This window comes from Girardinichthys multiradiatus, chromosome 12, assembly GCF_021462225.1.
Source record: "Girardinichthys multiradiatus isolate DD_20200921_A chromosome 12, DD_fGirMul_XY1, whole genome shotgun sequence".
Taxonomy (NCBI): Eukaryota; Metazoa; Chordata; class Actinopteri; order Cyprinodontiformes; family Goodeidae; genus Girardinichthys; species Girardinichthys multiradiatus.
The window spans coordinates 31617948-31634105 of NC_061805.1; the positions used below are offsets into that span (position 1 = coordinate 31617948).

The window sequence follows — 16158 nt, forward strand, 5'->3', positions numbered from 1 at the left end:
TACAAGAGATAACTTGAGTCTCCTTTAAATTGTGAGTTGATGGCTTGGTCAGCATAAAGACAGGACATAGTTGAAAGCAGCTTTGTTTATACCTTCAAAGAGATCATGTTGAGCTCCAGAAGTGTCTGCTTTTATGCTTTTATATTCATCATAGGTTTATAGACAGTTCCAGTCTGAGGCTAAGTACATAAAATACCTTGCTAGGGTATTCATACTCCTTGAACCTTTTTGCTCTTTGGCACATTGCAACAAAAAACACCATCGTATTTACTTGGGATTTAATGTGAAGGGCCAACGCAAAGTAGTGCCTAATAGTGAAGTGAAAACATTTTTTCACAAAAATCTGTGATGTGCATTTTTATCCCCCCACCTTCCTGACTCTGGACTTTGTTGAACCACCTTCTGTAATCACAGCCGAAAGTCTTTTGGAGGATTTCTTTACTGCTTTTGCACATCTATAGACTAAATGTTTTACGTACTCATGGGAAAATGAGGGGCTGTGACAAACTTTTTATTTCTTGACACAGATTCTAAAATGGATTTGGACTTTCACTGGGGGCGATGGCGGTGGCAGTGGTAGGGGTTCGTCCTGTAACCAGTGGGTTGCCAGTTCGAATCCATGTCTGTCTCAGTCATTGTGTCCTTTGGGGAGACACTTCACCCACCTTGCCTGCTGATGGTGGTCAGAGGGCTCGGTGGCACCTGTGTATGGCAGCCTCACTTCTGTCAGTCTTCTCCAGGGCAGCTGTGGCTACGGTGTAGTCTACGACTGTGAGTGTATGACTGGGTGAATGAGTCAATGTAATGTAAAGTGCTTGGTCTCTGGGGACTTGATAAAGTGCTATACAAGTGCAGGCCATTTACCATTTACTATTGTAACCCATGAACTTGCTCTTATCTAATCATTGTAATTTTGGCTGTATGTTCAGGGTTTTTTCTTGCTCTGGTAGGTGAACGTCCACCCCCTCTAATAATTTTGCTTTGAGTATTGCTGTGTATTAGGCACCATTCATCTTCCTATTAGCTCACTCATCTTTTCCGCCCCTGCTAAGGAAAGGCACCCCCACACCATGATGCTGCGACCTCTGTTTTTTTGGGTAATTATGGTATGTTCAATGAGGTGTGCAGTTCTAAATTTCTGCCACACCAAGAATTTTGCATGTAGGCCAAAAGGTTAAATGTTTTCCTCAACAAGAGCATCTTCTTCAACATGTTTGCTGTGTCTCTTACATGGGTCGTGGCAAAGTTATAAATTACTTTCAACAGCAGCTTAGGTGTCCTGTTGACAGGTTGTCCACAGCTGTGGAAAAAATGGACTGAACAGTGCTCTGTGAGATGTTCAAAGCTCGGCATATTGTCTTATAACCTAACCCAGGTTTTAAACATTTCACAACTTTCTCCCCAACCAGTCTGCTGTATTCCTTGGTCTTAATGTTTTCTAACAAACCTCTGAGGCCTTCACAAAACAGTTGGATATATAGTGAGAATAAGTTACACACAAGCAGACTCTGTTACACACTGCACACATTGAACCATGTGTCATGTTCCTTCCACTTCACAACAATTGCTATGTTATGATGGTCTATCACATAAAATCTCAATGAAATACATTTAATTTTGTGGTGACAATGTGACAAAATGTAGAAATGTTCAAGTCGTATAATACAAACAAGATATTTAATGAAACACACTAGTATATATAGTATCTATATAAACTAGTATCTATATTTACTCCAGCATTGTAAAAATCATGTCAGTCATCTTATCTCAAACTATTAATAAAAACGTTGCATAATAGCTCAAATTTAGGGTCAGCCACCCTTAAAAAACAGCTGTATTTCATATTATTAGTAAACTAGTTTAGAATGAAAATAAGTTTCCTCTGTCCAGTCAAAACATATTTGCAGACCTTTTCCATCTCTAAGACTCATCCTTTAGGTGTTTTTCTGACAGAGCCTATAAATTCTTTCTGCCTGTGGTTGCATGTTCAGTAGTTTGAGTCTGTTGAGGGTTAATGTTGGTGCACTGAATGTCTTTTTGGGAGCCGTGTTTTCATTCCCTGTGAATCTTGTCCTCTCTGTGTTTCTCTGGACATGTCATCTGCAGCCTAGCTGCCCTACTCTTCCTCCTCCTCACTTCTCTCCAAACTCTGACCTCATGCCGACCTCATGTTGACCTCTGACCCACATCTTAAGCTTTTTTTTATCTTCTTTTGCGACTGGTGCATTTACCTTTTCTCTTATTTTTACCTCTTGAAAGCCCCACCTTTATAAGTGTCCTCTCTGTGATAAATATCCCTCACACAGACTGTTTTTCAGCACCCACTGGGAGGGGGAGGTGACCCTCTCTTTCTTTCTCTCTTTGTCACGCTGTTTCTGTCTGTGTTCATCACTCTAGTTTATATTCCTCTTTCTCTCTTGCCCCTTTCTCTTTTTGCCCACTCTGTCCTTTCCCCTATTTTCCCTTCCTGTTTTTCCCCTACCCTCCTGCATGACTGCATGTTCACCAGATGTTCATTGCTCATCTCCCTCTGCGTTTGCATGGATGCACTGGGAGGATGGGCAGCACTACCACTAACTTGTCTGAGATCACAGCATTGAAGCAGCTCGACCAAAAGACGTGTTTTTGCATGGCATGCATATACTAAGAATGACTCTGCAGCCTGTCTTGTTCCTTCTTGATAATCAGTCACCAGGTGGTGGGGTGGGGACCACTTATGTCTGCTTTCTTAATGTATGAATGTTATTATTGCTTTGTGTGTCTTGAGTTTAATGCAAAATGTTTTCGTCTCTTTGATGCTATTTGTCAGTTAGTCCCTCCTCTAATTGTTTATGTGTTTTTTTGTGAATTGTAAACAATCAAATTAGTCTGTGCGGGGTGTTTTTATTTGTGTTATAATATGGAAATTACAGCTGTTTGTACATGTGTACCCATGTGTGAACAGGCAAAAAGAGTCAGCTTCCCTCACATGTTGTTTTTCAAATGAGCTTCACTTCTAATACCTTAGAATAATATAACACTTTAGTCAGGAGATCAGGCAATCCTTCACCGTACTAATTTCCATCTTTTCCAAAACTCTTCCTCTGGTTGCTTGTCCCTGCCACAGAGACAATCAAAAGTATTTTGGTAGAGCTAAAATCAGAACACATCTGGTGTCAGATGCTTACATACACATTTTGTTTTAATAGGCACAACACAATAAATGCAGCATTCAAATACAAATCTGATCTTTTATCTTCAAGATAAGTTTGCTCAGAATATTTATGTCAAAATTATAAATCATGTTAGTATAATTCCGAAAAGTTTCAGCTTTCAACCCAACAAAAGGCAGAAACCTGTGAAATCTGCAAACATTGGCAAAAAACATTGAAACAACTGCATTATTATGCCCACAAAGGCCAATTTAAATCAGTTACTTTCAGTTTATCTAGTTTATGTATATAACACCTAATGATCATATCAAGGTGCTTAATTATAAAGAAGCCAATTCAGCCCTGACATATGCAGATAGATTCAGTTCATTCCACTACATTCCAGTCAAACAATTAGATTCATATTAATCACATACAGACATGTTTAGTTGAAATTATAATACAATAAATTAAAATTGGTTTAGTGTCAATTGGAAAAAAAATATATCTTTCTAACAAAACCCAGCTAATTGCATTGAGTTATTGACTTTGTAGCGATCCCTTATCCTGACCAAGCCTGTAATGACATTACAGAGGAACCACTCCCTTTCATGAGGAAGAAACGTCCACCAGAACCAGTTCCAGTATGAGAGTTCATCTGTCACGGCTAGAGATTGTCAGGAAAGGAAGGAAACACAAAAAAAAAAAACCACAAATGTACTAAAGTAAGAGTACTTTTCCTAATGGGAAAAGAGATAGGTAAAATAAATTACACATGGCTATGGTAGCAATGGCTGCGTGAATGGCTACATCAAGGTACAGACACAGGTAAACACAAAACCACTGAGAACTTTTTTGGGGAAAAATAGAGGGTTTTATTCAGGAAAAACAGAGCATACAAAGTAATAAGCAGCAATAGCTCTTTCAATAACTATTCTCATGAACGAGTTTCAGTAAAACACAAGAACTGAGCCAGGAAACCGTTCTAGGAGAAACACCATAGTTTAAGGCAGCAAAAGGTCCACCAATAAAAAAACACAGCTAAACAATGAAGCCCTGAGCCAGGAGGACCTGTTTTGTAGCAACAGCTGTGTGAATGATTCCATATAGGAAATGGGCACAGGTTAACACAAAACTACTGCGTGAGGAGTACTTTCTATGGGACAGAAAAGTACACAAAGTTAATGGTAGTAATGGTTCCATTAATTACTATGTTCAGGAAAGAGAAAGCTAAACACAGAAGTGTTGAGCTAGCACTATCTTCTTTAGAAATGACAATAAAAAAAGGAGAGAACACATTGTTAATGGCAGACATAGATTAAACCATAGCTCTGACTAATAAAAGACACAGCTAAACACAGACGTGCTAAATGAGGGTTTCTTTCTTGGGAATCTAAAACAAAGAGCACACAAAATTAATGGTTGCAGAGGTTCCTATAATGACAATTGAAAGAGACAGTTAAACACAAAAGCCCTTTGTATGGAAGGAAGAATTAAAAATGAACACACAGTTAATGGAAGCATCAGCTTCATCAATGGAGCTAAGTTTAAAATTGAATATTTATGATAAAAAACATTTTCTTCAATCATTAGTCTTTAGTCATTCTTTAAAACCTCTTCTTAGATAAATTTGAAGGTTTTATATACAGTATGCCAATAAAGAACATTAATATTAGCTTAAGATCTGGAAATGTAATCTTGTGCTTGGCACAGAATGAAATCTCTCTCTGTGTGTTGTATTACTGACCTCTCTGTTCTTGCCAGCCTGATAATATGTGTGTAATCTTTTCTTTAAATAATAATGCTTGCATCTCTCTGAATATATAGGTAAATTAAACCTAGTGATATTCATAAACACAGTAGAATCTCTAAGATTTGTTTTATCTTTTGCTGCCATTGTTTAAATTTGCTCCTTAGACTGGGTGTCTATAATTTAATTATGGATAGAGAATTTACAGGAGTCAGAAAATTATGTCACATTTCATATTTAGCTCCAGAACGTCTGTAAATGTTTGAATCTTTATTTGTTACTATGCCCGAAACAGGAGAGATAATGTACACAATGTTTAAAGCGTATTTTTATAAATTTTAACCTGAGATGATGGTGCTCTCCTGCTCCATTCAGATATTCTGAATGTTGTTAATAACACATTTAAAGTCCAACAGCAGATTGTTGCCTTGTATGATGAGACAAATACTGTAAGTGCTAACAAAAAAATGTTGGATTGAGTAGGACTGTAGCTAGGACGGTAAAAGAGAAAGTAGGACAAGGGGTCTTTCTGTCTCTCAGTGTCTCACATATCTTCTGCAGTCTCAGCAGTGGTCTGCAGCCAACTATGAATCAAGTTTCACTCTGTGCTCTGCACAGTAAGCTCTTCAATGTCCAGTGTACAGATAAAGTCAGTCTTACTTTCTCCGTACTTACAGTATGTCCTGCCTTACCCCACTTGGTTCTATTTCTGCTTAGTTTACTCTGTAGAAAAAATCATACAGTTTAAAATTTTGCTGTCACTCATACCTCTCATGTAGACATTTTATTATTTTGTTGAGGGAAATGCAGCGGGTGTGCAGTTTGTATTTCATAAAATCATCATCCTTGCTGCTTATTAGTCACTATCATTCCAGGCTTTTTTGGACAAAAAATAGAGCACTTATGAACTGCATTCAAACACAATATGTAGGAGTGACCTGAGTCCACATCACATTGACATGTCTTACTGACTGATTTTGGAAGATCTATTTAAACCTTTGTTTGAGCCAGCAATCATGTGGCTTTTACAAACCTGAGTGTGTGATTTTTGCATTATTACTAACTATGTAGTGGTATGTTGAATGCATGGAAATGAATATCTGTTCAAAAGAGAGAAAACGGTGTTGAGTGAGATGGTGTGGGGCGTGTGTTGGTTTGAGATTTTAATGGTATGATAAGCTTACATAAAAATACAGTTTCACAATATTATGGTATTAACACAATAATGACTAATAAAACTGTATTTAATTGCTTTTAGGTAAACTGGCTTCCCAACTCACTCATGGCTTGCCACTGTAGTTTTAAAACATCATTACCTCAATAAGAGTGATAGGTGGTGTTCCTTTAGTTTCTAAATCTTAATCTTCCCTTAAATTAATCTTTGACCACAGGAACAGTGAAATGGAAACTTTTTAGCCCTTTTTAAACCGTAGCTTTTTAAGACCTCAGTATAGCTTGATATTGTGACCAGCCCATGGAAAAAATGGTGTTTAATATTTCACTGCAGTTTTTGAGTGCAAACTTATATTAGTTGCATTATTAAGGGGCGGAGTGGCAGTTGCATTTTTTGTAGTGTAGAATATTAAAATTATGGTTTGACCAATCTAAACATATTGGATTTTGAGCTAGAGATGATCAAGTGCAAACCTGATTCTTGAAAATAGAAGGTGACAGACAAATAGCAACCTTAGCCAGCCATGGTTTCATCTAGTGCTTACTCTGTGCACAACACTTGGGGGAAACCCCTCCCCATTGGGGAGATATGCAATAGAAAACTTGGCCCCCACGGCTGCACCACTCGGGGCAAACAGCCCAATAGCCCACATCACAAACCACCACTGCACAAATGAGTCATTTGGTTTGTTCCTTGATAATACTTTAACTTCCTTTCAGCATTTTTTGTGCTAAAACAGACCACCTTTAAAAAAGCAACCTTTAATACTTTGGTGCAATAAAAAAAATCTAACCACACTTCAGACTGATTCTTCAGAGGCTGAAAAATCTTCTACTTGATTTGATGGGATGTTTGTTAAACAGTCATAGGTTCTTTATTTCAAAACATGATCAGTGATTTCTGTTTTTTATTTTTATTTCTAAGGCAGTAATAATGTTATAATAACTGTGAAAACTGGTAACAATTCATCCCTGGTGTATGTGTGTGAGGTTTTGTCTGATGAGAACATGGGATTGCCTGCTGATTGCATGCTTTCCAGCCTGACAACAAAAACAACTTGCCTGTTCCTGAGAGAATTTGAATGCATGTATCATTGAGTGGAAGGATATGTGTGTTTTAGAATAGGAGTTTGTGTCCCTGCTGAACAGGGATCAGTAATCCGTCTCGTCTCCCTGCAGGTGGCAGCCAGCAGAGCAGCACCAGCCACGGCTGGGGTTGAACCTTGGTCTCAGTCAGTCGGTCCGACTGGCTGTGTCTGCTGCTGTTACTGCTACTGCTCGCACCGTCAACACTGGCTGATTGAGCTTGACAACCTTTCTTCTAAAAGCTGCCCTTGCTCTCTTAGCTAATTGCACTTTTATTCCAGCTCCTATTGTCTTGGCCCTACCCCCTCTTCTCTTTCCCACTCCTCTCCTATTTGTCCCTTCAGCCTCCTCTTCTCCTCCCCTAGATGCCCAGCTCCTGGGCTGGGGCACTTACCTCCTCCCAGGGTCCCAGTGCTATGGGGGTGAGGTAGGGAGCGAGGCGGGGGGCCGGGTGTCAGCGTGCCTCTCTCTGTCTCGCTCCAGGTTATGGGGTTACGCAGGAGGAGCTCCATTCGCCGGCTTCCATGCAGTACAGCCTGCCTTCTCCACTGGGTGCCGAGCCTTACTGGCAGGAAGTGTCTAGTCTGGACTGTGCACCAATTGCCACCACAGAAGAAGACACCCTAATGGAGATGTCCGATGTTCAGGTTTGGCCCTCAGGCAACAGCCCCTCCTTGGTTCCTGTGGAGGACTCTTCGCTGGAGTGCAGCAATGCTGATGACTCGGAAGGTCTACTGGGGCTGCCGTACGGGAGTTTGGGCAGACAGGCCAGCCAGGCTAGCGCTGCCAGCGCAGGGGGTGTTGTGCTGAGTGGTTCCATTGAGCTGCCAGAGGATGATTCAGAGATGGGAGTGGATTCTCTCAGCACAACCACACCAGCATCACTTGGGGGAACCATTGCAGGGATCAATCTCGATGGGCTTCACAACGGTCAGGGGTCAGAGGCAAGCTCAGAGTTATCAGCCATCACAAGTACGACTGGTGGTGATGGAGCTGAAGGAGGAGGACGACGACTAGGTGGAACTGGCTTAGAGGAAGGACATTCTCTTGTTTCAGGACAACAAAGAGTGTATGCCCGGTTGAGTGAGTCACCTGGTCTCAGCTGTGTTGCAGATCGGAATGGAGACAGGTTGGTAAAGCTTCTGTATGAATCTAGGTTTGAGTAAAGTAGTCATAAAAAAAAAAACTGAATCATGGTTATTTGTATTGCATGCTAGTACCAACACTTCAACGAGTGGGTGAATGGAGAGAGATTATAAAAATATTCTGACATTAAGTGTCCTCATTTATCCACCGATTTGCTTTCAGGTCAGGTAATGGCGGAAATGGAAGTGGAGGAGGCTCTTTCCTTTCTTACCTGCAGGAACAGACTGGTTCGGGGTGGATGCCTGTCAATGACCCAACACAGGCTTGGGTGGGCACCCAGTCTAAGCCCAGGCAGGCCATGGAGACTATGATTTCATCTGTGCGTAATGCTGTGGATGGAGACCCGTCCCTAATGTCCCAGGAGGCCTTGCTTCAACCCGTGAGGGACATGGGCCACTCTGAGATTTTACGAGGCCACTTCAGAGGTACCCAGCCTTTTGAGAAGGGTCTGGGATTCCCGCACAGGGTACCAGAACTGAGAGCCTGGGAAGATGTGGGCCTAAAGGGCCAGGTGAGTATATTGTTCTTCCATTTCTTGCTAATTCAGTTGCAATTTACAAAAGTCAGTGGGTCTTACCTTGTCATGGTGTAGAGTTTTAGTACATTAACAAATGACTGCACATCCAACTACTAAGATACCTCCAAACAAAAATGGTGAAACTACTCCATAAATTGACACAAGAAGAACCATATTGCTGTTGTGACCAATGTAGTATGATGGCTCCCTACTGAGAGAAAAACAAAACAACAAGAATCTTGATTTTTTATTTTTTGAATATCTTTAATATTTACTCCAGGTGCAGGTCATGATACAATGCCCTCATTTTAATTAAAATCTATGTCAAAACCTATACTGTCCTCTCCAGAGTGATTTTACATTCTCTGGCATTTTCTGGTGTTACCTGAGCAAAATGCATAAATCATATAGACACTAACCACTATGCTGCTGTAATTTATGTCTATTTCTTTAACTGCATTTTTTTTTTCAAGATTTATAATTACATAGTTATTCTTTGTAATAGCAGTACCATATATTGAATTGCAGTAATCATTGTTGCATCAGTATGTACAAAATCACAATCCCAAAAGATTGCTCAGATGACATACTTGATAGGCTATTTCGTTTTAGAATCCCTGCAATCACACTCTGGATGTCAATATATGTCAGTATTACGATTCAGTGGGCTAGGATGCAGGTATTTATTGATTATTGATGCAGTACACTCACCCAATCTATTCCTAAACTTACCATCATAGTACCAACCAAGACCATTAGGTATAACAAAAAATGTTGTTCAAATACTTTAGACAAAAAGGAAAGCTTTTGGACGTCTGCACATTCTGAACCAACAAACAGCGTACCTTATTCACAAGTCAATAATGAGTCAAAGCACTCACCTCATCTCTAACTAAAACTAAATTCTTCTTAGCAACCTGCTGTTTCTTTGCTACATTCCTAAACATTCATATTTGTCATTTGTTGCTCTCTTACTGCTCTCATTTGAAGCACACATCATGCTAGCTGCCATGGACCAGAAATGCACTGTTACAGGGACCGACTACATAGTCAGAATAGCTGTCCATGCGTCACATGTTAGAGCAATCTTACCTGCATAGGATCCTCTGTTTTTGTTTCGGTGTTGTAGGTGTGGATTATCGTTTCAGTAAAAAAATTTCAGGTGACAGAAAGGACGGCTCCGTAGGTCGAAGATCCTGATTCTCAACGACTCTTGATGGTCACGGATCCTTTGCAGTAAAAGTTGCAGTGAACATTAGATTGGCCTTCTCTGAGTCTTCTAGAGGAGAGGCTTTGACATCTGATTTGACATGCATTCCATTTCAATTCATATGACCTTTTGTGTTCACCATAAATTGTTTGGGTGGTGCACCTACACAATAATAGGTTCCGCCTTCTGCGTTCCTCATAATAAGATCATAAATTAACATAATCGAGTTTTGATATTTGTTAATTGAGACAGAATGATCCAAGTTCACATTTCGATGTATGTAGAATAGATTTTATCCCCCATCACTTATATTTTGTCTGTTGCATGGGCTTTCCTGTCCTCAATGCTCACATCTTATATAGATTTAAGTGACTGGGATTCTAAAGTGATGAGGACATGGTTATGATGGTGGGCGAGGGAAATGTGGCTTAATGATAACTGATAGTGACAGTTCAATTTATAACAATATTGCAAATGTATATTTTCCTAATATCATGCAGCCTTACCTCTGAATGATAATTTCATGCCTTTTTTACATTCCTGTCTACTGCTGCACGGCAAAATCCAAACTACAAGCAAAGAGATGGTGTTTAAGAATGACTTTATAAAGTAGAGTAGTGTAGTGTAGTTTTTTAATGTTTTTTAAACCTGCTGTTGTGTGATTTGTGATGTTTTTTGAGAGGAATAAAATTGTTGGAAAAAAATTGGAATAGCTACTGGTCCCAGCAACGTACTGTTATTTAATGAGCTTTCTGACTATGAAAGGTCATTAATTATAAATGGTGTTAATGACTCAGTGATTAAATTCATTATAATCATGTAAGGAAACAACAAAAAATATGCAGGGAAGTGGGATCCTGTGAACATGTATTATTCTTCAACTGCCTCCCTGCGCTTTGTGCATCTTCTCTCTGCTCTATTTCGGTTTCTCTCCATGCTGTATGCGCATTCTTCTTGCTCCATTTGCATCTGTCTTTCCAGACTGTGAGCACCACCTCCTCAGTCCATTTCCATCTATATCCACATGCCGTCTGGACCTTCTAACCAACTCCTTTTGTGTCTGCCTCCCTACTCTGGTGTAGTGACCAGGCATTTACCTCAAACACTTTGACCGTTGCTTGTAAAGAAAATGATCCACGTTACAATCAATGGTCCCTTTATGGATCTTCATTACCATTTAAATGTATTTTTTTCACATTGCCACTCCTCTCTTTTTATCAAATGTTCAACGTACATTTTGGATAATCTGGTGGTTTTATATGAGAGTTTTCCACCAGAAACATCTTTAAACCAATTGTTCCCAAGGCAGGTTTAACAGAAACAGCACAATAGAGACAACAATATTAAATACTAAACTGTCAAAAGTGTAACACATTTATTATTTTTTTTGGTCTCTTTCTGTTTTCTCCAAGCCATGTTTCGTGCTATAAAGATTTTTTTCTTGAAATTTACATTGCATTATCCTAGGTCAGTTCTGGACCTTACAAATAAAACCATAAACTCACACAAACACACAGACTCTAGAGCCCAAGATGGCCACTAACAGTGTGAATGGCCAAATATAGAAAGCAATCTTATACTCCCGTTCATGTTACATGAGCCCCTCCGTAAGTCACTTCCACAATAGCTTTGTACACATGGGAAAGAGATCACACTATGAAGGACAAATCTCAGCTATAATATTGTTTGAGAACAAATACAAAACTGGACTTACTTGTGTTTTTCTGGGTTGACACTATGTGTTGCTAAACATCATTAAATAAACTGTTTGGGTTAATTTGGTACCTGCATTACTGTGTAAGTAACTTAGTTGTTTTGGCTGTTTGGGAGTTTAAATCTTGAAGAAAGGAAGAGAAGGTAAGCTGAAGTTAGAGGAGTAACTGCTGTATTACTATATTGCACAGGACTAGGAAGGAGGTATTTAAAGCCCACAGATCACATGGGCTGAAAGTCAGAGAGGTGTGAACAGAAGCTTCTCAGTGTTGCTCCAGATTGGATCTTTGACTGGGTTCTAGTGACCCAGTAGAAGGAAGGGGAAGGAAGAGACGTGGTCAGGAGGGCCCACTACCCCAGCTGTTGGAGGATAAAAATGATCTGAAACCCCAGTTTCACTGAGATAGCGTCAAAAGGGGGAAAAAAAGCTGCAGCTGTTGCCTCTGTCAGCGGAGATCACAGTTTGGGAAAAGGGAGTAACTGAAGGCTGACTGACTAAAGCCGCTTCGTGCAGACTGTTGGTTTGCTGGGCATTAAACTGGGGCAATGTGGGCCCTGGTGACCGAGCTCCTCTTCAGCTTTGTGTTGCTGGCTTTCCTGGTAATCAGCTGCCAGAATGTCCTTCACATTGCCAGCGGCTCTGTCCGCTCTGTGCTCAGTTACATACATGCTCAGCTGGACCATGAGCTTGGTGAGGTCGAAGGGGTCGTTGACGAGGAGGAGAATGTGACCACAAGGGTGGTCCGTCGCAGAGTCATCCTCAAGGTACAAATATAAGGGGCAAAAAACAAAAACCTTGCGACAATTTTTTAATTCATCTGTCAGAAAACAGCAGGCAATAAGATGCAATGATGTTTATAAAATCTCTCCAGTAAAATAATGTTGAAAAGACAGAGAAGATAGCAATGCCTTCAATCTAAACAGAATGTAAATTTGGTCCAGAACCAACAATCGGTGTCGACATGTAGTTAAAAAGGTTTTAGGAACAATTGGGCTACTATGGCATAACTTTCAGTCTTTGTTGGTGCTAAATTTGAACAGGACACGCAGGCTAAAAAAGTCCAAAGTGCTTTTCTGGGCTTAATATTAACAATAACTCGCTGACCCGACATAGTCAGAATGAGATGTTCATAGACTCCCTGTGTTGACAAGACTTACAGCAATAAAAGGCTTTTGCTCACAAGTATACAGTTATTTATTTTTGTTATTGCAATTAACTATAGACAAGCACAAAACTCGCTGAGAAATAGAAATGCTTTAATAATATTTTATTACACTAATACGTTTATGCTGTGACTGTAAGTCAAAGTACTTGTAGAGCATTATCCTCTGTTTAATAAAAATAGATTGTACTTGGTTTAAGAATTCTGAGCCTCAGTTCTTCAAAAACTTATTTTTAATTTGTAGCACTTTCTTTCCACTGTAGTGATTTTATTCTTGCCTACACAAGTCCAGTTTTAGTAACTTTCCTGTGACAGTATCCAGGAATGTCTGGATTTAAAAATAGTAATTGCACCTTTTCAAGGGCTGTAGGAGTATTTTCATCAACCTCATGAGTTGTAATTTTAAGTTTGCAAAAAAAGAAACACTGATAGATGCTGTTACTTCTAAAAATAAACTCTCTATCTTTTCAACTAGCTGTTGGCTATCTGATTGTCTGTGTTTCCACTTGGTGGAGAAGTAATTATAAAGCACTGCATTGATCACTACACCTGTGTTTCACATACATTCAGGATCATGAAAAATAACTATAATCAGAATGCTATTCAATGCAGATCACATACAAACCTCTTAAGCTCAAAATAGTGCAACACAACACATTTTAAATATCAGACAAAAAGATTTCAGTGACAATTTGATCGCAGACCAAAAGCTGAGACTAGCTAAGGACACAAGCAATGTATGACCGAAAAGGTTGTAAAAAAGCGTTACAACTACAGTGCCACGCAAAAGTATTCATACCCCCTTAACTTGTTTATATTGTGTCATGTTGCAGCCACAAACTTTAGTGGATTTCTTCTGGGATTTTATACTACACACCAGCACAAAATGGTTCATAATGTTTGAAGAGGGGGATAATCACATATGGTTTCCAAAGTGTTTTACATATTAAAGTCTGAAAAGTGTGGCATACATGTGTGTTCAACCCCCCTAATGTTGATATTCCATGAGGGAACAGATCTGATATGTGGAAATGATTTAACATTTGACCTTAATGTGTAGTAAAACTGCACATTACCATGAACACATAATCCCCACCGCAAAATGTGGTGCTGTCAGCATTATGTTGTGTTTTCTTTAGCAGGGACAGAGAAGCTAGTTAGAATTGATGGGAACATAGATAGAGTGTAATACAGAGTAATACTGGAAGAAAATGTGTTACAAGCTGCAAAAGATTGTGGTGGAAGTTTATCTTCTTCACAATTGTGCATTACTTTGTGTTGGTCATTCACATAAAATCCCAGTAAAACACATTAGGGTTTGAAATAGTAGCATGACGAAATGTGAAAACGTTCAAGGGGAAATCAATAGTAGACTGGTTGATTTGTCAACAATATAATTCATGCTGATCATATAATAATATGGCACCGCAAAGTGAGTCTGTGTGACTGATCTGATCGTCACACTATCTAACATTCCAGTTTATTTTAGAAACAGGTTTTTATTTCTTATGCTTACAGTTTAACACTGTCAGTTTTGGTTTCATGTAAGAAACCTTAAACATTAACGCTTTGTTGTCCACAGGGTGACGAGGTTGAAGACCTTCCTGGGGGGCAAGTAAGTGAGGAACAGTTCACGGATGAACATGGAAACATCGTCACAAAGAAGGTCCGCATTTTCAGCATGTTTATAGCAACAGTGAAGTCAAGTTTTTGTTCTTTCATTGTTAAATATTCATGCAGCATCTCAACCAATTGTTGTATTTGTCAAAGTTCTTCATCCATTTCATGTTGGATATTTTTTAAGTACAGTTTCTTTCTCCATCAACACTTTTTCTTCTTCTGTTACTATTATTATCCACTCGCCCTCATCTGTCCTCCCACCTCCTGTGTGTCAACACCTAAAATGCGGGATAGATTGTACGGAAAGTTGTGCGCAGAGGGAAAGGTATGGGAGACGAAGGGGTTCTGGAAGTGGAGGGCTCCCTGCTGGATGCCAATGAGCTTGAGGGCGATGCCGAGCAGTACCTGAGCTACGCCATCCTGGGCCATGACAGCAGCAAGGTGGGCTTCTGATCTGCAGGAAGCTGTATGCCTCTCTCCAGGCTTTAACTAGTAAGGGGAATTGTTAGATTGCAAAATTACACCAGATAGTACAGCTGGACACCATATGAGGATCAGCTTGAATAAATCAGTGCAAATGTTTCAACATAGTGAGTATTCTTGAATGAAAGCAGGAAACATGAATGTGATTTCAGTTTGGCTGTAAAGCAACTAACCAGTTTCAGTGTGCCAGGTGTAAATGTCTTAAAGAAATATGGATGTGTGTTTGGGTAAATGCTATGTTCATGACTTTCTGTTACATTTATTTCCACCCGAATGTTTTTCCATGTTCTTTATTTTACAACTCTGGAAGAAAATGTAGTCTCTAGTTTTCTGATTGCTTTGGTTGAGATGCAAAAATTCATCATTTCATTCAGATTTTATTCACTTTTGTCATGAAGCCATTCCTGCACTTTGATTGTGTTCAGCGTATGAATGAAATGATTGTCATGACCCCTTGCAGTTGTTAAAGCTACAATTATTTATTTCCCCTCTAAATGAGTAATTCTTCTGTTTCTTTGCTTTTATTAAAGCTTAGTCCTTCAACTATCACTGTGTCCTGATACCTCGAGCTACCTTGGAATCACATATTGCTTTGCTAGTGAATGGGTTTAACATGGCAAGTGGTACAGAGGGCTTACGTCTTTTTGCAAAAAACATTCAAACCCCTTTAACATTTTCAAATGTTTCCACATTACAACCTGAAACAATTCTTTTATTGGAACTGTATGTGACACAAAGTAGTACATAATTGTGAAACAGAAGCTAAAGGATACATAGTTTTTACATTTTGAGACAAATCTGAAAAGTGTGGCATACGTCTGTATTTGAGCCTTTTACTCTGATAACCCTAAGTAAAATCCAATGCAACCAACTACTTTCAGAGGTCACCTAATTAGTAAATAGATTCTGGCTGTGTGTAATTAATTCTCAGTATCAAAACAGGTGTTCTACGAAGGCCTCAGAGGTTTGTTAGAGAGCATTTATTAAACTAACATCATCATGAAGACCATGAAACACAGTACAGGTCAGCAAGGAAGTTGTGGACAAGTTCTAAGCAGGAGAGGTTTAAAACAGGAGCACTGCTTAATCTATCATGCAAAAACAGAAAGAGTTTGGTATAACTGCAAACCTGCCAACTCATGGCCATTCACCTTGATAAGGAGAGT

The 16158-nt window shown here is 39.4% G+C and overlaps 1 protein-coding gene across 8 annotated transcripts in view; it reads left to right on the forward strand.

Moving 5' to 3' along the window:
• Positions 1–16158, forward strand: part of ank1a (ankyrin 1, erythrocytic a) — a 139870-nt gene that overhangs the window by 113236 nt on the left and 10476 nt on the right. For 4 of the 8 annotated variants that reach the window (XM_047381647.1, XM_047381648.1, XM_047381649.1 and 1 more), the window contains 4 exons: positions 7624–8269; positions 8449–8797; positions 14472–14555; positions 14804–14950. In XM_047381647.1, the coding sequence (XP_047237603.1) occupies positions 7624–8269; positions 8449–8797; positions 14472–14555; positions 14804–14950 (1226 nt within the window). Of the gene's footprint in view, positions 1–7623; positions 8270–8448; positions 8798–11948; positions 12492–14471; positions 14556–14803; positions 15539–16158 lie in introns of those variants that run through there. The other 4 variants (XM_047381652.1, XM_047381651.1, XM_047381654.1 and 1 more) reach the window with 4 other exon arrangements.